At 45.6% G+C, this 20,662-nt stretch overlaps 1 protein-coding gene across 1 annotated transcript; it reads left to right on the top strand.

The window, feature by feature from the left end:
• The first annotated feature begins 17,603 nt into the window (after positions 1 to 17,603).
• LOC106416909 lies at positions 17,604 to 18,329 on the top strand. Its single transcript, XM_013857788.1, has one exon. The coding sequence runs from the start codon at positions 17,604 to 17,606 to the stop codon at positions 18,327 to 18,329; it is 726 nt and encodes a 241-aa protein (XP_013713242.1).
• The last annotated feature ends 2,333 nt before the right edge of the window (positions 18,330 to 20,662 follow it).

Raw genomic sequence — 20,662 nt, 5'->3', positions numbered from 1 at the left:
TGTCGAGGCTCGGGGGGAGCCTAATGAGGAAGGGAACGTCGAGCAAACCGGCGCGGGCGGTACCTCCAAGAAGGGAGGTAAGAAGAGGAAGGCCGGGGATCCGCCTACAGAGGACGCTCTCAAGAAGAAGAAGATGAAGAAGAAAGACTTCACTCTGCCCCGCCCATCCTCTGTCTGTGAAGAGGAACTTCAGGTTCTGGTCCCTGAAGCTGTCTCCGAGGTTAGAACCTCTGATGATGATGAGGATGAGACCATCGCATTACGTCTGCGGAGGCGGGAGAGACGGACTGTTGATGAAGGGTCTCGTGGAGCCTTCGCGGATGATCGGGACATCTCGGAGACTCCGAGGAAATCGGCAGTCTCCGAGGGATGGCGAGGCCGCTTGCTCGACGAGTCTCCTGCTCGTATTGCAGAGGGATCCGAGACCCGTGTGTCCGGACGTCCCAAAGAAACCCCGGAAGATGGATTTAAATTTGAGTTCGATCGTGGGCTTCCATTGACCTTTCACCCGGAAGATTGTGGTCGTTTACTGCAGCTGATTAAGGGCGGTCCCGACCAGCTTCCTCCGGTGAAAGATCTCATTTTTAAGGACGAGTATGAACACGCCGCTTGCTCGTCTGTAAAAGTAAGTGTTTGTCTGTTCTTCTCCGCCATTTTTTGCGAGGAATATTTTTCTAACTTTTCCTTGTTATGCCCGAGCAGAGTCAAGGCGATTGGAACGTACTCGTCGAAAAGTACGACACGGCGCTGAAGCGAGCCAAAGAGCAGATTCGCGAGGGCGAGGAAGCAAGGAAGAAGGCCGAGGAGGCTCTCCGAGCTGCAGTGCGAGATAAGAGTGATGCAATCGCTCGGGAAAAGGCACTCAGGAAGGCGTTCGACGAGACGAGGACGGCTGATGCGGCCGACTTGCAACTGTGCAAGATGTCCATGAAGGACCTCGAATCCGTGGTGGATAAGTTGGGGAAGGAAAAGGCTGATCTTGAGAAGGTGAGGACCGCGGAATCGCTGAAGCACACCGAGGAGATGAACAGACTTCGTAAATCTCGCAAATACGAAGTTACGCACGAGAGGATCCGTGTGATGATTGCTATGATCGCCAAAGCTGAAAAACGCTTTCATCGGATTTCTCTTCGCGAAGATCAAAGGGACAAATACGATAATGCTCGGTGTCTGTACACTACAAGAAAACACATGCTTAACGACGAAAATTAACGAGGAAAAACAATCCTCGTAAATTTGCGTCGAGTTTACGACAAATTTATGTGAAAAACTAAAGTCATCGTTATTTCCTCGTAACGTAACGACAAAACTGTTTCGCCGTAAAGTGGATGTAACTTTACGAGTATTTTACGAGGAAAAACTATTTCCTCGTAAATACGACGTAAACTTTGCGTGGTATTTACGAGGGAATAGTTTACGTGTATTTAGCGAGGAAATTTTTGAATCCACCAACTTTATAGGTGTTACACGTTTTTTTTGCCCACCTAAATAATTTTCGTCGTAAATTCATAGCAAAATTACAACTACCAGATTCGAATTTTCCTATAAATATGGATGTTTAAACATCATTTTAAACACACCAACAACAAAAAACGTGAAAGAAAAAAAAATGGCTGGCTCCGGGAATATTTACGAGTTGCGGAAGTGGATGTATATGCATAGAGATGCTAACGGGAGAGTGACGAAAGAATACCTTGCGGGTCTGGAGACATTTATGCATCAAGCAGATTCAACACCGCTCGCCCAAGAAAGTGGTAAGATGTTCTGTCCTTGTCGGAAATGCAACAATTCGAAACTGGCAAACCGTGAAAATGTTTGGAAGCATTTAATAAATAGAGGTTTCACGGCAAATTACTATATCTGGTTTCAACATGGAGAAGGTTTTAATTATGATCAGAATGAAGCTAGTAGTAGTAATAGCAATTTTCAGGAAAAAGAACCGGTTGATCATCATTTGCATAATGAACATAGTTACCAGCAGGAGGAGATGGTAGATTATGATAGGGTTCATGATATGGTAGCTGATGCATTCGTAGCTCATGATGGAGATGAAGAACCTAATATAGATGCAAAAAAGTTTTACGAAATGTTAAACGCGGCGAATCAACCACTTTACAGTGGTTGTAGAGAAGGTCTCTCTAAATTGTCGTTAGCTGCTAGAATGATGAATATTAAAACTGATCACAATCTACCTGAAAGTTGCATGAACGAATGGGCGGACTTGTTTAAAGAGTATTTGCCGGAAGACAATGTGTCTGCTGATTCTTATTATGAGATTCAGAAACTGGTTTATAGTCTTGGGTTGCCTTCGGAGATGATAGATGTTTGCATCGACAACTGCATGATCTATTGGGGAGATGATGAGAAGCTAGAAGAATGTCGATTCTGCAAGAAGCCACGATTCAAGCCGCAAGGACGGGGACGTAATAGGGTACCGTACCAAAGGATGTGGTACCTACCAATTACAGACAGATTGAAAAGATTGTATCAATCAGAGCAGACTGCTGGAAAGATGAGATGGCATGCCGAGCATACTCAGACGGATGGTGAGATGACTCATCCATCAGATGCAAGAGCCTGGAAACATTTCAACAAAGTACATCCAGATTTCGCTAGCAATATCCGGAATGTGTATCTCGGATTATGCACAGATGGATTTAGTCCGTTCGGAATGTCAGGGAGACAATATTCATTGTGGCCAGTCTTTCTTACTCCATACAACCTGCCACCGGAGATGTGCATGCAACGGGAGTTACTATTCTTGACCATATTAATACCTGGTCCGAACCATCCAAAAAGGTCCCTGGATGTTTTCCTACAACCACTGATAAAAGAGTTGAAGGATTTGTGGTCAACAGGGGTGAGGACGTATGACTGTTCAACGAAGACGAATTTTACGATGCGAGCGATGCTTTTGTGGACCATAAGTGATTTCCCTGCCTATGGGATGTTGTCTGGATGGACTACACATGGGAGATTAGCTTGTCCATATTGTAATGGAACGACAGATGCGTTTCAACTGAAGAATGGTAGGAAGACAAGTTGGTTTGATTGTCACCGTCGATTTCTTCCCATTGGCCATCCTTACCGAAGAAACAAGAATTTGTTTAGGCACAAAAGGGTTGTGAGAGACACTCCTCCTCCATATCTAACTGGAGAACAAATTGAAGCGCAAATCGACTACTACGGAGCTAACGAAACAGTTCGTTGGGGTGGTAATTGGCATGTCCCTCGTAATATGCCAGATTCTTACGGTGTTCATCACAACTGGCACAAGAAGAGTATATTTTGGGAGTTGCCATATTGGAAGGATCTTCTTCTGCGCCACAACCTCGATGTGATGCATATAGAGAAGAATTTCTTTGAGAACATCATGAATACAATATTGAATGTCCCAGGGAAGACAAAAGACAACATAAAATCGAGGTTGGACTTGCCGGATATTTGCTCAAGAAGCGAGTTACATATTAAAAGCAATGGACAAGTTCCCGTTCCGATATTCAGATTATCTTCAGAAAAAAAGTCGGTGTTGTTCAACTGGGTGGCATCAGAAGTGAAGTTCCCCGATGGGTATGTTTCGAATCTCTCTAGATGTGTTGAAAAGGGTCAAAAGTTCTCCGGGATGAAGAGTCATGATTGTCATGTATTTATGCAACGACTACTGCCCTTTGCATTTGCGGAGCTACTTCCAACAAACGTACATGAAGCACTTGCAGGTACGTAGTGTATTATATCACAATAATTTACAAAATAATATATGACTAACAATGTGTTTAATTTTTTTTTGAATATAAAAGGCATTGGAGCATTTTTCAGGGATCTGAGCACACGCACTCTTAAAGAAGAAGTTGTGGAACAGCTTCAGGAGAACATTCCCATCTTATTGTGCAACTTGGAGAAGATATTTCCTCCCGGATTTTTTGACGTCATGGAGCATCTAGCTGTCCACCTCCCATATGAGGCATTGCTTCGTGGACCTGTACATTACGGATGGATGTATCAGTATGAGCGAGCCATGAAATATTTGAAGGGAAAAGCAAAGAACCTCGCCAAAGTTGAAGGTTCTATAATTGCTGGAAGTTTGACGGAAGAAGTTTCTCACTTCACATCGTACTACTTTGCGTCAAAAGTACGTACACGGAGAAGAGCTCCAAGAAGATATGATGATGGTGGTGTTGCGCCAACATATGCAGTTGCTGGTGTTCCAGACATCTTTAGCCAGATTGGGCGACTCGGTGGGAAGTGTAAAGAGGTTTGGTGGTCGAGTGAAGAAGACGCTCATAGTGCACACACCTATATTCTACTCAATTGCGAAGATCCATTGATGCGTTATTTTGAAAGGTAACATATATTGACACTTCGAAACACATATAAGTATAATTAATTGTATAATTGCGAGAGATTCATTCCTATAAAATGTGATTTTACAGCCTATTTGTTTCTCAAGTCGAAGAAACATTTCCTGGTATATCCACAAGTGACGTAGACAAAAGGAAAGATCAACACTTCATTAAGTGGTTGCGGAATCAGGTATTAACTAAAACTTTTTTTCATACATTATCTGTATTTCATTAACATTCTCTTTATTTTTGCAGGTTGATTATGACGACGACGATGCAGATTATCCTAAGTGGTTACACGAAGTAATTCAATCTCCACTTGTAAAGGTCACCACATCACAGATGTATTTCACACGAGGCTATACTTTTCATACATATGACTATGGTAGACAGCGGGCGACCAGTAACTATGGAATATGTGTGAAAGGGGAAACAGATTTCTACGGGATCTTGACGGAGATTATTGAAGTCGAATTTCCAGGGATACTGAAGCTGAAATGCGTCCTCTTCAAATGTGAATGGTTCGACCCCGTCGTCAACAGAGGTGTTCGGTCTAACAAATTCGGTGTAGTTGATGTCAACGGTGGACGAAGGTACAACAAATTCGAGCCTTTCATCTTAGCTTCACAAGCAGACCAAGTTAGCTTCCTTCCATACCCTCGGATGAGAGATTCAGGTATAAATTGGTTAGCAGTGATCAAAGTTACACCTCGAGGACGAATCATCAGTGGAGAAGAACCACCATTGCAAGAAGAACAGATAAATGAAGTCGAGGAACCTGAACAAGAAATTGATGACATCCTTCTCATTGATCCGCATAATCACGAGTACGAAGATCTTACCGATGATGCCACAGACGAAGCTGTTGAAGACGAGTTTAATGAAAATGATGATGTTTCTAGTGATGACGAGAATGTCGATATATCCGATTGATGTATTTGTTTTATGAATAAGATGAGGGAGTTTGTTTTATGAATAAGATAATGTGGGGTTTGTTTTATGAATAAGGTAATGCCGGGAGTTTGTTTTATGAATAAGCAAATGTGGGAATTGTGGTTTGGAATGGAAATAAAGATGGAGTTTGGAATATATGAAGTAGAAAATAAGGAATATGGGGTTTCGGGTTTTTGGTTTCGGGTTTCGGGTTTTGGGTTTTGGGTTTCGGGTTTGGGCTTTCGGGTTACGGGGTTTGGAGTTCTAGGGATATATGAAGTAGAAAATTAAAGATGGGGGTTTGGAATATATGAAGTAGAAAATTAAAGATGGGGGTTTGGGTTTCGGGTTTGGGGTTTCGGGTTTGGGGTTTCGGGTTTCGGGTTTGGGGTTTCGGGTTTAGGGTATGGGGTTTGGGGGTTGGGGTTTCGGGTTTCGGGTTTCTGATTCTAGGGATTTAAACATAACACTCGTTAATTCCACGTAAGCACAAATCGTCGTAAAGTCCATGCAGGATGAAATCGTCGTAAAGTCCACGTAGGATGAAATCGTCGTAAAGTCCACGTAGCATAAAATCGTCGTAAAGTCCACGTAGGATTAAATCGTCGTAAAAACCACGTAAGACAACGAGGAAATAACGACGATACCTAAAATTAAATATGGGATTTGGAATATATGAAGTAGAAAATTAAAGATGGGGGTTTGGAATATATGAAGTAGAAAATAAGGAATATGGGGTTTGGGGTTTCAGGTTTCGGGTTTCGGGTTTGGGGTTTCGGGTTTCGGGTTTGGGGTTTGGAATATATGAAGTAGAAAATTAAAGATGGGGGTTTGGGTTTCGGGTTTCGGGTTTGGGGTTTCGGGTTTGGGGTTTCGGGTTTCGGGTTTGGGGTTTCGGGTTTAGGGTTTCGGGTATGGGGTTTGGGGGTTGGGGTTTCGGGTTTCGGGTTTCTGATTCTAGGGATTTAAACATAACACTCGTTAATTGCACGTAAGCACAAATCGTCGTAAAGTCCACGCAGGATGAAATCGTCGTAAAGTCCACGTAGGATGAAATCGTCGTAAAGTCCACGTAGCATGAAATCGTCGTAAAGTCCACGTAGGATTAAATCGTCGTAAAAACCACGTAAGACAACGAGGAAATAACGACGAAACCTAAAATTAAATATGGGATTTGGAATATATGAAGTAGAAAATTAAAGATGGGGGTTTGAAATATATGAAGTAGAAAATAAGGAATATGGGGTTTGGGGTTTCAGGTTTCGGGTTTCGGGTTTGGGGTTTCGGGTTTCGGGTTTGGGGTTTGGAATATATGAAGTAAAAAATTAAAGATGGGGGTTTGGAATATATGAAGTAGAAAATAAGGAATATGGGGTTTGGGGTTTCGGGTTTAGGGTTTCGGGTTTCGGGTTTGGGGTTTCGGGTTTGGGGTTTCGGGTTTGGGGTTTCGGGGTTGGGGTTTCGGGTTTCGGGTTTGGGGTTTGGGGTTTGGGGTTTGGGGTTTGGGGTATCGGGTTTCGGGTTTGGGGTTCTAGGGATTTAAACATAACACTCGTTAATTCCACGTAGGATGAAATCGTCGTAAAGACCACGTAAAAAGATTTAAACATAAATCACGTTAATTCCACGTAAGCAAAATCGTCGTAAAGTCCACGTAAACAAAAACACGGGCCTTTGTGATTCCTCGCCATTTTCTCGTAAAAAAAAACACGGGTCTTTGTAACTGCTCGCTATTTCGTCGTAAATTTACGACGAATTTGCGACGATATGTAATCTTATATATACACCCGACCGCTCACTCTTTCTTTCCTCTCTACTTCCTCTCTACTTCCTCTCCATTTCGTAGCAATGGTAAGCCTCTCTGATTCCTCTCTAATTTGGTTAGTTTAGGATAGATTAGGTGGTTAGTATAGGGAATTTAGATAGGTTTGCGGATTTTATGTTATTTAGTGTTGATTAGGTGGATAATGTTGGAAAATATATTGTTGATGTTAATTTTAAAAATTTCATTTTTTTTTCAGGTTCGAAAAGGAAGACTTACTGCCCATTACAGAGAGATCTTCGGTGAGCCGGGTAGTCGTTTAGACCCGGCCTCTTCTTCCGCTCCCAGTTCTTCGGGCCAGGAGACTGTCCCCGAGACTCAGTACACTCAGAGAGTCTCTGGGTCTACTTCTTCTAGTGCACCATCGGCTCCTCATGTGCCTCCTCCGATGCCTCCTCCTGTGCCTCCTCCGATGGCACCTCCGATGGCCGCTGATATTCATCCTGATCTGATGGTGCCTCCGAGTGCTCCTTACTCGCAGTACACGGTAGAGGACATTCTCAGTCTGCCAGGCAGAGAAGGTTTACCAGTCATCGACCCAGACCGACCGGACGGAACGTTGTGGTATGTTGCATTAATTTTTTAATTCGTTTAAATATCTTTTATAACATTAAAAAATAATTTATATTTTAAATTTGTATTTTCCAGGTGGGGGGTTGACGGATGTCTTGCATCGGACGTAACCGACACGATCAAGGGTTACTTCTCCATGGCACATCCAAACTGGAGTAAGACGCCTCACTACGTCAGAAAGACGTGGTTCAAAATTTACGCTGTAAGTTTCTACTAATTAATTATATATATTTTAATTTTTTCATGATTTATATATATACTTTCTAAAAAACTAATTGTTAATTTATTTTTTCCAACAACAAAAATATAATTGGGCTTTGGGGATCACTGAGAGGGTGTGGAAGAAGTTTAACGCGAAAGCGAAAGTTCGCTTGTTGGACACGGTCTCCAACTGGAAGGGTGACTGGATCGTGAAGGGGTATGAGCGTGGCAAACCCGCTGAGCTCACCACGGACGTGTGGGATGGCCTCATCCGTTATTGGCGCCTTCCTGATTCGATTAGAATCGCCCAGGCTTGCTCTAACTCCCGTAACACGGTCGATGAGCACGGGAACGGGCCGATGCTTCACACTACGGGCCAAAAACCCCACGCCGGTGTCCGTTTGGAAATGGTAATTAAATATTTTATTAAATAATTTTTTTAATAATTATATTAATTTATTCTAACTTTCTTAACTGTTTTTTAGGCCAAAGAGACGGGACATCTCCCGTCTCTTATGGAACTTTACGAGAGGACCCACAAGAACAAGGCGGGCGTATTTGTAGATGGCAAGTCCGAGCAAATCTACAACAACGTAGTTGCTCGGGTTGAAGACCGCCAGACTCAGCTGACCCAGCAGTCTACCGACGGATTACCCGTTACCTTATCCACACTTGAAGTGGATAAAATTTACGAGGAGGTAAATTTTCAAAAAAAATTAATTTTTAATTATTCATTTAATTTAACTTTAAATATTTACTTACAATATTTATTTTTTGTTTTTAAGGTTGTCCCTAAAAAAAAGGGACGGACGTTGGGTATTGGTTCCGTCAACGATGTTCCGAGAGCGACATCGTCTTATGGTCAGCGACGGGATGATGAAGTCACGGAGCTGCGTAGAGAGTCCGCTCAGCTGCGTAACGAGTTGACCGCGACAAAATCTCGTATGGGTGGAGTCGAGGGCTTCTTGGACGTTATTGCGGCCACAAATCCGGAATGGGAGTCCATGTTGAGGAACATGCGACAACAACATCCCATTCATGGCGAGTCATCCGACGACGTACATAACGAGGCGGATGTTACGAGGAGGAGTGATGAATTCTACCGGGCGATGAACGACCCTTAGTTTTTTTTTTGTTGTTGTATTATATAAATTCAAAACTTATTTATTTATAAAATATTTTCATATGAATTTATTTTTATTTTGAATTTTAATTTATTATTAAATTAAATAATTTTAATTATTTTTTAATTATATTTTAAAATTCTGTAAAATAATAAAAACGAAGTAAATTCGTAGCTAATGTACGACCTCTTTACGTGGAAATCTTACGAGGAAATGACGAGAAACAGTTTACGAGTATTTTACGAGGAATTATTTACGAGGAAATAACGAGGAAATGTTTACGACCATTTTACGAGGAAATCATTTCGTGGTTGTTACGTGTATTTTGCGAGGAAAATCTTTCAAGGTATTTACGTGTAGATTACGAGGAACTGTTTTCGAGTTATTTACGAGGAATTGTAGCGACGTCCTTACGAGGAATTGTAGCGACGTCTTTACGACGAATCGTTCTACTTCGTCTTTACGACGAAATATATTCCTCGCTAAGTTACGACGAATTAGCGAGGAAATATGTGTTACGACGGACGTGTAACGAGCAAACGCGTTTCCTCGCTAATTCGTCGTAAAGCCTCTTTTACGACGAAATAACGAGGAAAACCGCCCTCGTTAAGATTATGTTTTCTTGTAGTGGTACAGCCAAGCTTTTGGTACGAGGAAATGTCTCGAGCAGATCAGGGACTCGGGAATTGAAATCCCGTAGGGGACCATTGATACTTTTGCCGAGCAAGAGGAGCTTTACGAGCGGGAAGCAACTCGTTTGGAGGTTAAGGAGATTCCGGTGGAAGATCTTCGCCTTTATCCGCTAGTATTGGAATCTTGGTTCTTAATTGAAGATATTTGGCGGCAGATCAATCCATTCGGGTCAATGTCGATTTGATCGACTCTGAAGCTGCTATTGCTCTACGTACTCCCCACGTCGACCGAGATCCCCGCTCCGAAGATCGCATGAAAGAGCTTGCTCAGACCGCCGGATCTTCCACTCAGCGTACTGATCAAGACATCGATCCTACGAAGCAGACGTCGGCCGGTGCGGTCATTCCGAAGGACGGAGTCGTGCCTACCATCGTCCTGACTGATTCTCCCGCGAAGGCATCTAAAAACGCAAGCTCGTCCTCATCTTCCTCTGAAGATCCCGAGAAGGAAGACGGTGTTCCTGCGGGTCGTCCAAAAGAGGTGCCTACGGCGAACGCGGATCCGCCAGCCCCAACATTTGGTCGTGTCTCGGGTCCCAGAGAGGGAGGTGGCAGCAAGGATCCTCCTGTTGTCGATGAGTGAAACTCGTTGTCTGTTGTAACTTTTCTTCTTTTTTTTTAATCTCGGTCTCGGCTCGTTGAAGCCCTTGAACTCTTGTTTTGTCTTGTATTATTGGCCCGGATGGGTTTTGTTGTTCGGTACTCGGGAGGTTTCCCTTTCCTTTTTAAAACTTTGAATTGTTTTCAAGTGTTTTCATCTTAAGTGCATCACGAATGATCGTAAATGACTTAGTTGATTTTGAAATAATCTGTTGCCCGTTGATTTAATCCTACCAATCTTGTTTACGATTAGTCGGATGAATAAAGACAACGAATTTTAATAAATTTCCGAGGAAAAGGTATTCGGACGCTACACAGCCAGATGAATAAAGACAACGATTAGTCGGCCAACTCGTTATTCTTCGATTTGTGATGAGGTCCGAAAATTCCGCTCGTGAGTCGGTCAATGCGGAATACATCAGTGACGCGAGACTCTATTTTTCCCTTCGTTCGATATCTGATCAGGATTGGTCCGATTGATCGGGACGAGTGCCCGTGCGCCGCTTATTAGTTAAGGGGGTGGCATCGTTTGTTTGGTTTTTTTACTCTCGTCATTTGCTCAAGGGAGAAACGAGATGAGTAAAAAGGATTTTTTTTTTTTTGTTTTTGTTGGGGCTGGACCCCGTAGAGGGGATGCCTACGTACCTCCGAGGAGGATCAAGCCTTTCGTAGTTCGTTTTGGCCCGAGTAAAAATGTCTTGGTAGTCATTTACTCGGACGAGTAGAAGTGACCGTAGGGCGCATTTACTCGGTTTTTTTTTTTTTTTTTTTTTTTTTTACGAGTAAAAAGTGACGTAGATCATTTACTCGTTCTATAAGTTTACTCATTTTATGAGTAGAAGCGACGAAGATGCATAGAGTTCCAAGCTCGTGGGACTGCCTCTCCGCGGGAAGTTTCGAGTCGGTACACACCTGGTTTGACGACTCGAGTGATCTTGTACGGTCCTTCCCAATTCGCGCCGAGCTTTCCAGCGTTGAGTTCTTTTGTGTTCTCGAAGACCTTTCGCATGACTAGATCACCGAGCTCGAGAGGACGCGAGCGGACCTTCTTGTTGTAATAACTCTCGATTTGGTTCTGGTAATTCTGGATCCGAAGAAGAGCTTGGTCGCGTTTCTCCTCGAGTTCATCGAGGGCAACGAGCAGCATCTCTTGGTTAAGCTCAACATATTGGGGCATCTTTGATCGGCGGAGACTTGTTACGTTGACCTCGGCCGGAGCCATTGCTTCCATCCCGTATGCAAGGGAGAAGGGAGTGGATTTAGTCGCTCCTCGGGGGGTCGTCCGATGCGACCAGAGGACATCGTCGAGTTCGTCGGCCCAGTGTCTCATTTTGAGATCGAGACGCTTCTTGATCCCGTCGATGATGATCTTATTCGACGACTCCGCTTGTCCATTTCCCTGAGGGTACCTTGGTGTCGAGGGGCTTAGTCGGATGTCCCACTTGTTGCAGAAATCTTTGAAATTTCCAGACATAAACTGGGATCCATTGTCGGTCACGATCTCGTATGGTAGGCCGTGACGACAGATGACGTTTTTCCAAACAAAGCCGCGAACTTCCTTCTCGGTAACCTGCGCGAAGGCTTCGGCTTCAATCCACTTGGTGAACTAGTCGGTTAATACTAACACGAAGCGGCGTTGACGGGAGTTCGGCATTGGTCCGATGATATTCATCCCCCATCGCATGAATGGATAAGGGGCTGCGGAGGTTCGCAGTAGCTCGGTTGGGCTGTGGATGCTCGGAGCGTGTCGTTGGCATTTGTCGCATCGTCGAGCATACGCTTCACAGTCAGTATTCACTGTTGCCCAGAAGAATCCCAAGTTTCGGATTTTTAAAGCTAGTGCTCGGCCTCCGGAGTGGTTGCCACCTGCTCCCTCATGAGTCTCGGCCATCACTAATCGTGTTTGCTCGCCGCATATGCATTTGAGGAGGACCTTGCTAGCTGTTACTCGATGGAGTTCCTCTTCCATGATGACGTAGTGAGCGCTGCGTCTTTTTAGCCATCTCGCAGCCCACTTATCAGTTGGAATCGTGCCGTTGGTAAGGTACTGGATGAACTCAGTTCTCCAGTTGGGTGTCGGCTGATCTTGGTCTGTCATCTAGGCGTTGCCGTCAGTCAGAGATTGGGGCGTCGTTTCAGAGTCCGTAGTGACGAAGTTAGCTGCCTCCGCTGAGATATCGATTCTCGGTTTCTCGATCCGATGGATCGGGATAACCCTTTTGACTTGGTCGTGGAGCTTGCTTCCGAGTGCTGCTAATGCGTCAGCACACATATTCTCCCCGCGGGGAACCTTTGTGAGTTCGAAGAATTTGAACTCCTTAGCTAGTGATTGAACGACTCGGAGGTAGGCATCCATCATGTCGTTGCGTGCATCATAGTCGCCGCTGAACTGACTGGCGACGAGCTGCGAGTCACAGTATGCACTGAGTCGCTTAGCTTTGACTGCTTTCGCGAGACGAAGGCCGGGAATGAGCGATTCGTACTCCGCTTCATTATTCGACGCCGGGAAACCAAGGCTGAACGACTGTCGGATGAGTTCCCCTGTTGGTGATTGGAGTTGAACTCCTGCTCCCGAACCTTTGTTCGTCGAGGAACCGTCGACGTGCTGAATCCAGTTTGAATCTGGGACTTCGAGATCTTGGGCAAGTTCTGGAGATAATTCCACGAGGAAATCGGCGAGGACTTGAGCCTTAGCGGCGGTTCTGCACTTGTAAGCGATGTCAAGCTCCCCGAGTTCTATCGCCCACTTGGTAAGACGGCCAGCTCTGTTCGTGTTTTGCAAAACAGTTCGGACCGGCTGGTCGGTAAGAACTTCCACCGAATGCGACTGGAAGTAAGGACGAAGTTTCCTCGCTGATTCGACGACAGCTAGGGCCATCTTTTCGAGTGTCGGATACCTGGTTTCCGGTCCGGTCATCCTTCTACTCATGTAGAAAACGGGTCTTTGCTCTCCTCGGTCCTCTTTGATTAGTACACTGCTGACTGCTGCGGATGAGACCGCAATGTAGAGGGACAAGACGTCGCCTACGTCTGGCTTCGCCAAGATCGGGGGCCTCGTCAGGTAGTTTTTGAGCTGATTGAAAGCCTCTTCGCACTTGTCGTCCCAGATGAATTTCTTGTTTCCTCGGAGGAGATCGTAGAAGGGGAGACATTTGTCGGTGGATCGAGAGATGAAACGATTGAGTGCTGCGATTCAGCCGGTTAGTCATTGGACTTCTCGGCAGTTTCTCGGGCTTGGGAGATCGAGGACAGCCGCTATTTGCTTCGGGTTTGCTTCAATTCCTCGCTGCGTTACTATGTAACCGAGAAATTCTCCGGACAAGATGCCAAAAGTGCACTTGGTCGGGTTTAGCTTCATCTTGTATGTATTAAGAATGTCAAAACACTCCCGTAAATGCGTCAGATGGTCGTCTGCTCGGAGTGACTTGGCGAGCATATCATCGATATAAACTTCCATTGTCGTGCCAAGCTGCTTGGCGAACATACGGTTGACTAGTCGCTGGTACATCGCTCCGGCGTTCTTTAGCCCGAAGGGCATCACCTTATAGCAGTAGGTTCCTCGGTCGGTTATGAATGATGTCTTCCCTTGGTCATCCGGATGCATCATGATCTGGTTGTATCCCGAGAAAGCATCCATAAACGTGGGCATTTCATTGCCGGCAGTTGACTCGACGAGCCTATCGATGTTCGGAAGCGGATAGCTGTCCTTAGGACAGGCTTTGTTGAGGTCGGTAAAGTCAACGCACATACGCCACTTGTCGTTTTTCTTCTTGACGACCACTGGGTTGGCGAGCCACTCCGGGTAACGGACTTCCATTATCGAGCCCGCGTTGAGTAAACGCTCGACTTCCTCGACGACTGCCTTAGATCTCTCGGGACCCAATTTTCGTCTCTTCTGTCGAATGGGCTTGATGTTTGGATCCACGTTCAGCTCGTGAGTCGTGATGGAAGGGTCGATCCCTTGCATGTTAGACATTGACCATGCAAAGGTAGATAAGTTCTGCTTCAGGAAATCCAGGATCGTGCGCTGCGTCTCGTCTGATAAGTAGGCGCCTACGCGTAGCACTTTGCTTGGGTCCGACTCATCGACCGGAACCTCGAGCACTTCTTCCTTTTGTGGGCAGACCTTACTTATCGGAGGGCAAACCGAGTTGACGAGTGACTGCGAGCGCTGTAATTTGACCGTGGCGATCAAGAGATCTCGTGCGGCTCGTTGATCTCCTCTTACTGTCTTAATCGTCCCATCCATGCCCGGGAATTTGACGCACTGGTGGTATGTAGATGCAATTGCTCGCATAGAGTAGAGCCATGGGGTACCTAGTATCACGTGATAGGGGCCTTGGTACTGACCACCGAGAATTTGACCGTCCGAGTTACTCCCTCGGCTTGTACTGATAGACGGATAGTCCCGAGGATTACTTCGGAGGAGCCGTTGAAGCCGGTGAGAGTTCTGGAAGATGGTTTCACGTCTTTTAAGTCGATACCCATTTTTACGAGAGTTTCGCGAAAAATGATATCGACTGAGCTTCCAGTATCGATTAGTACTTTGGTAACGTCGTTCTTATCGATAGCCAGGACGACGAGAAGTGGATCGTTATGAGGGAGGTTTACGCCGAGTAGATCTTCCGACGAGAAGGAGATTGGGGGATCGTTCGGGGGCTTCTGTGGCCAACGCTGCGAAGTGTCCACCAGTCGGCGGTGATCCTTGACAGACCGTACTGAGTCCCCACAAGGTGGTGATCCTCCCATAATCACATTAATTCGCGGCCTGATGCTTGCTTGCTTCTTGATGAGGAAAGCTCGGAGATCCTTGCTTTCCTCTGATTGCTCGGTCCTTTTGCGATCCAATTTCGTACGTAGATCGTCCATCCGGGCGTTAAGTTGGTCGCGCAAATCGACGATAGGGTTGTCGTCTGGAGATGCTGGTGAGGATCTTTGACTCGGCGCGTGCTTGGTTCTTTTGGCGTTGAGCTGGACTCGGAGATCAGAGGGACCAGGAGTCTCGCTAATCCTCGGAGTAGCCTTTCGCTTGAGGAGCATACGTAAGTCCGACGAGTCGGGAGCTTCCTCGAGGTCACTCACTTCGTCCGATGAGGACTCTGGTTGGGCGCGAATAACTTCGATCCTTTGTCTGACCGCGGGTTGGTCTTCGTCTGCTGAGACATCACCATCGTCATCCTGACGAGGGGTCTGCTCGGCATCCTTTGTCTTTTGGTCGCCTTGACGCGGTTTCCCTTGATTTTTTTGCTGATTCTTCCTCTCCTTGTTCCTGCTCCAACTGCTTTCGCTTTTTGGCTTCGGAGGAGGGATCTTAAGCTCGCCGCTTTCGATCGAAGAGAGGAACTGTGCGAAAAGTGTTTTGCACTCTGACGTGTCGTGGCTTTTGACGCCATGCAGCTTGCACGATTTGGTAAGTCCTGGAGGAGTCCGGGATGAACCCGCTACGCAATCGACCTAGGCGACTGCGGCGGCCGCTGTTGCTCGGGGAGATTCGCTAGGAGGATCTGTCTCTCGATGAAAGGTGTTCCATTTCTTCCCGTTTTCATCAACGACGTAGAGGAGACCATTCTTGCGGTTGTGTTTGTCGCTGGCAGCATGCTGACGAGGTTCGACGTGAGCAGTAGCAGCGTTTTTAGGTGCCGATTGCTTCGCCGAGTTATGCTTGCTCATGATGGCTTTAGTGTCCTCTTCCATACGGATGAAGTTGTGGGACCGAGCAATGGCATCTTGTAGTGACGAGGTGGGACATCGATAGAGATCTTCTCGGAACTTACATTCTACCCGAAGATTGTTCCTCAAGATGTCGACGGCGATGTCATCGGGAATGTTGATTCTCGACACGACCGACTTAAATCGCTCCATGTAGTCGCGAAGACTCTGGTCCTTCGTTTGCTTGAGGTTCCAAAGGCTCGAGGCTGTTGCTTCGCGCTTGGTGAACATGATGTAAGTCTTGAGAAATGCTGAGGAGAGCTCTTTGAAGCTTCTAATCGAGTTCTCCTCGAGTCCCGAGAACCAAGTCAGGGCTTGTTCATTCAGTGTCTCGATAAAGAGTTGGCAGTATCCTGCGTCTCTTTCCTCGGGCGCAAGTCTAGCTCTCGCCACCGCGATGTTGAAAGCCGTCAAATGCTCGACGGGATCACCTCCTGGTTTGTACTCTGGGAGACGCAACTTGTCCATTTTCCGGAGCTTGACCTCCGTCAGTTCTTCGGTAAAAGGTGTGCGTGATGTTGAGGCGATGACGCTATCAGTCTCAGGAGCTGCGCTGGTTGCTTGGTGGATTCTCGAGCTCATTTGTTGAAAATTTAACTTGAGCTCGGCAATCTCTCGGATAGTTGAGGGATCGGACGCTGCTGGAAGAGCATCGGCGACGAGGGTCTCTGCAGGGTCAGCTGGGTTCGTCGTACGACCGTCCGTTGGAGTAGGGGGGTTTGTGTTGAAGAGGTGACGATGGAATGGTTGCGAGTTGCCGTTGGATGCGCTGAGAGCAGCGACGATGGCAGCGAGCTGGTCGTTTGTCGTCTTCTGGACTTCCTCTTGATGAGCAAGTCGAGCCATGACTGAACTCATGAACTCCGACGAGAGAAGGGGAGGAGGCGTGAGTTCCGACCCCTCTCCCGAGGTATCAGGGTTCGTACCTCCGGTGGTCATTTCGGTTTAGAAACGCTAGGTCTGTTCGGCCCCACGGTGGGCGCCAATTGTTTAAGGTGATTTTGGTCTCTGGTGAAGTAAACAATACTAAAAATGGGTCGAACAGAGGCGTTTATTAGATTTCGAGATGAGGTTACAAAGGTGGAGAAAGTAATGGCAAGCCGGAGCTCGTGAGAGCTTAAACCGGAAAAATACAAATAGCAGAGAGATGATTGTACGGACAATAAACCCTAATCTCGCCGCTAAGTTTGTGTAGCCCAGTGTCGATGATCGTTCTCCTTTGCTTTCCTCTCCTTTTATAGTCTTTATCCGATCGACTTAACCTAATTCATTTTTAATTGATTGGGCCTTGTCGGCCTTTCGGGCCTGGCTAGTGAATGCTCGTCCTGAGCTGTTAAGTCGATCACGCTCTATATGCTCTCTGTTTGACTAAAAGCCATCTATAGTCGAGTCGAAACTCCGAATATCGGCTTCCGAGCCGACGACTATTCGGCTTATCGAATTGGACCTTTTGTTCGATGGGCTTTGTGGATGGGTTCAATCCATCCCCAACACTTATTACAATAGGATTGTGGCCATGACCAGCACGTAAAGAAACTTTCTAGGTTTCAGCATACTTTTTCTCTCTCCCCTTCCTTAGGGTGTATCAGTGGTACCGAAAGCTTGAAAGATGTGGAGACAAGGTCGATCAGAGAGATCGAGGGGTGAAAACTCTCGTCAAGATCGAAGGGGCTTACAAAAGGAGGAAGAGATAATCAAAGTACCTGATTTCGACTTCTCAAACTTGGTGGAGAAATACAAGCTATCCTTGGTTGGTCGGATGTTTCACATTGACGGAAGAAGCGTGGATGCCCTAATAACCCACATGCCAAAACGAAGAATTTGGGATGTGGAAGGTAGAGTTCGTGGGATAAATCTGGGAAATAATAAGTGTCAATTCGACTTCGATAAAGAAGAAGATCTCCAGAAGGTGCTTCATCGCAGACCTTGCCATTTCAATAAATGGAGTTTCTCACTAGAGAGATGGATCCCTACTATCAAAGAAGACTACCCAAACTCAATGCTTCTCTGGGTAACGATCACGGGTGTTCCTACACACTACAAGAAAGATGAATCTTATAGAATCATTGGGAAAGCTCTGGGAGAAGTTGATACAGTGGATGTTACTAACGGGAGAGTCGGAGTTCAAATCAACGTCGATGAGCCTCTTCAATTTGAAAGAAAAGCAGGATACGCTAATGGAGATGTAGTGACGGTGATTCTGAAGTATGAAGAACTTCACAGATTATGTTTTACATGCAAACGCATATCGCATGAGGAAGGCACATGCCCTAACTATCTCCAGAACAAAGAGAAAAGAACCGAGTTTCAAGACTGGAGAAGAAGGAGAAGGTAGAATTAATGGCACGGGTCTCCAATCCCTTCCATAACTCCGATATTCAGGCAAGACACTACCATGAACCATATTTTGAAAGGAGGGAGATGAATGCTAGTGCAGAACGGTACGGCAAATGAAGAGGAGACCTTCACCAAGAAACAGAGTACACAGACCTACGAAGCCAGTTACAAAACAAAGAGGATCCCCCAAGTAAGAATGTATGGAATAGGTTGGAACAAAGCTACAGCTCTGACTATCCCCGTGATCGGGAGAGATTTCACCCATACAATAGAGATGTTAACGATGGGACTCGCTGGAGAAAAAAATGAAGAAAGATCCCAAGGTCACAAATCAAAATATGGAGACTCAACATCATCCTCTGAATGGAGAGTAAAAAGAAACACATCGAGATCTGGGACTCATCAGATTGGATACAACAGGGTCTCACAGTCTTCTTGATCGAACAAACAATCACCGGAATCGCAACGCACAATATCAGAGATTCAAAGAGATAGACGAAGTGCGAGGGCCAAGAGAAGTTTGATGGATGAGAGAAGAGGCCCGTACCAGGTTCGCCGTGAGAGTAGAATGGAATGGCAATCGCTCCGCTCCCCTAGAGCGATGGTTCACAAGCTTATGCCTCGAGATACTCGTGAAACAGAGGAAGAAAGGATCAGAAGGATTAAAGGGAAAGCAATAAGAACAGAGGAATATGACAAGCTGGAGATTTCAAAACACGACGGAGGAATTCAAATGAGCTCAAACGATTGCGAAAGGACACAAAGAACCTCCCTGAGACTCAGGCGGAATCTGAAAATCATTCAACTCCTATCCACAAAGCATGCGTACGTGATCAACAACATCCTAGGAAGGAGAAGGAATTGGAAACAGTAGTGACTACTCAAACAAAGGATATAGTCCCGGAAGGAGATAAAGTCATGATGGAGGAGGACCAATCCCTTTTCACGGAGGAGGAAATGAATAAGATTGCGGAGGAGTATGAAAATGTGGTGGTCGATATGGATGAGGAAATGCTTGCTGAAGATGATCTCCTTGATGAACCAATGGCTGATGCACTGGAAAAGGAAAAAGACCACGATAGACGCAACCAGCATATGCAAATCCAGGTCCCCTCCAAGCAGAACACAACCCCCAATTCCAGAACAGACAAGGAAGATGAAAACATGGGAGATGTCTAAACGACAGGCAACAGAGAGCTCTCGTAATGCCTCAAAGAACTCAGGAACTCCTTTGGGCGCAAAGAAAAAGAAAGGTCAGCGAACACCTGACAAAAAAGGAATATCAGTCTCAAAGAAACTGGCATCCAGAGGACGAGTATCTCCGAGAGGCAAGCTGATCAGGAGTAACCGTCTTTTTCGGATAAGAATAAAGATTCGACCACTGTCCCTCACATTGAGGTGTTCCCGGCTTCAACGGAGAGACATAAATTTTCGGCTGCTTTAGGTTCGGTGGGGTCCCAGAAACCACCCAGTACTCATATATGAGTGCAATCGCATGGAACTGTCAGAGGGGCGGAGCCTACCTAACCAAGCAACACCTTCGGGAATTATATCATTGCTTTCATCCTACCTTTCTTTTCTTTCTGAAACAAAAAATAGTTTTTCTTTTTTGCAAGACTTTCAAGTTGAGTTTGGTTATGACATTTTGTTCACTGTGGATCCTATTGGTAGGAGCGGTGGACTGGCTTTATTTTACATGAACGATTCTGAGGTTGATATATTATTTTCAAATAATTGTATGATTGACATAGAAGCGCAGATGGAAAGACATGAGGTGTTCATCACCTTTATGTATGGAGATCCAATCATTGAATACCGTGAAAATGTATGGGAGCGCCTAACACGCATCAGCCTGAGAAGAACTAGAGTGTGGCTGCTTATGGGAGATTTCAACGAGATCATTAGCAATGCTGAGAAAAAAGGAGGGAAAAGAGATTGACGTCAAGAATATGCTATCTAATTGTCGTATGATTGAATTTCCCTCCATTGGCAATTCTTTCTCTTGGTCAGGTCGTACAAGGGAATGCAAGCTTGATAGAGCAGTTGGTAACGAGGATTAGCACCAAAAAATTTCCCACACATATGTGGAGTATTTACTAAGGTGGGGATCAGATCACCGCCCTATCTTAGCGAGGTTCCAAGCGATGAACAATCAAGTTAGAAGAGGTTTCAAATTCGATAGAAGATGGATCGGTAAAGAAGGCTTCTCAGCGACTGTGAATGAAGCTTGGGAGTCACCGGAATTGGAACAAAATGGTAATATTATCTAGAAGCTCAGTCAAAGCAGGCGAGCTATCTCATGATGGAAACGGCGATCTGTTTCGAACAACG

The sequence above is a fragment of the Brassica napus genome, chromosome C2 (genome assembly GCF_020379485.1).
Source record: "Brassica napus cultivar Da-Ae chromosome C2, Da-Ae, whole genome shotgun sequence".
Taxonomy (NCBI): Eukaryota; Viridiplantae; Streptophyta; class Magnoliopsida; order Brassicales; family Brassicaceae; genus Brassica; species Brassica napus.
Note: the sequence above shows the minus strand (reverse complement) of the source record. Positions and strands in the feature narration are given on the sequence as shown.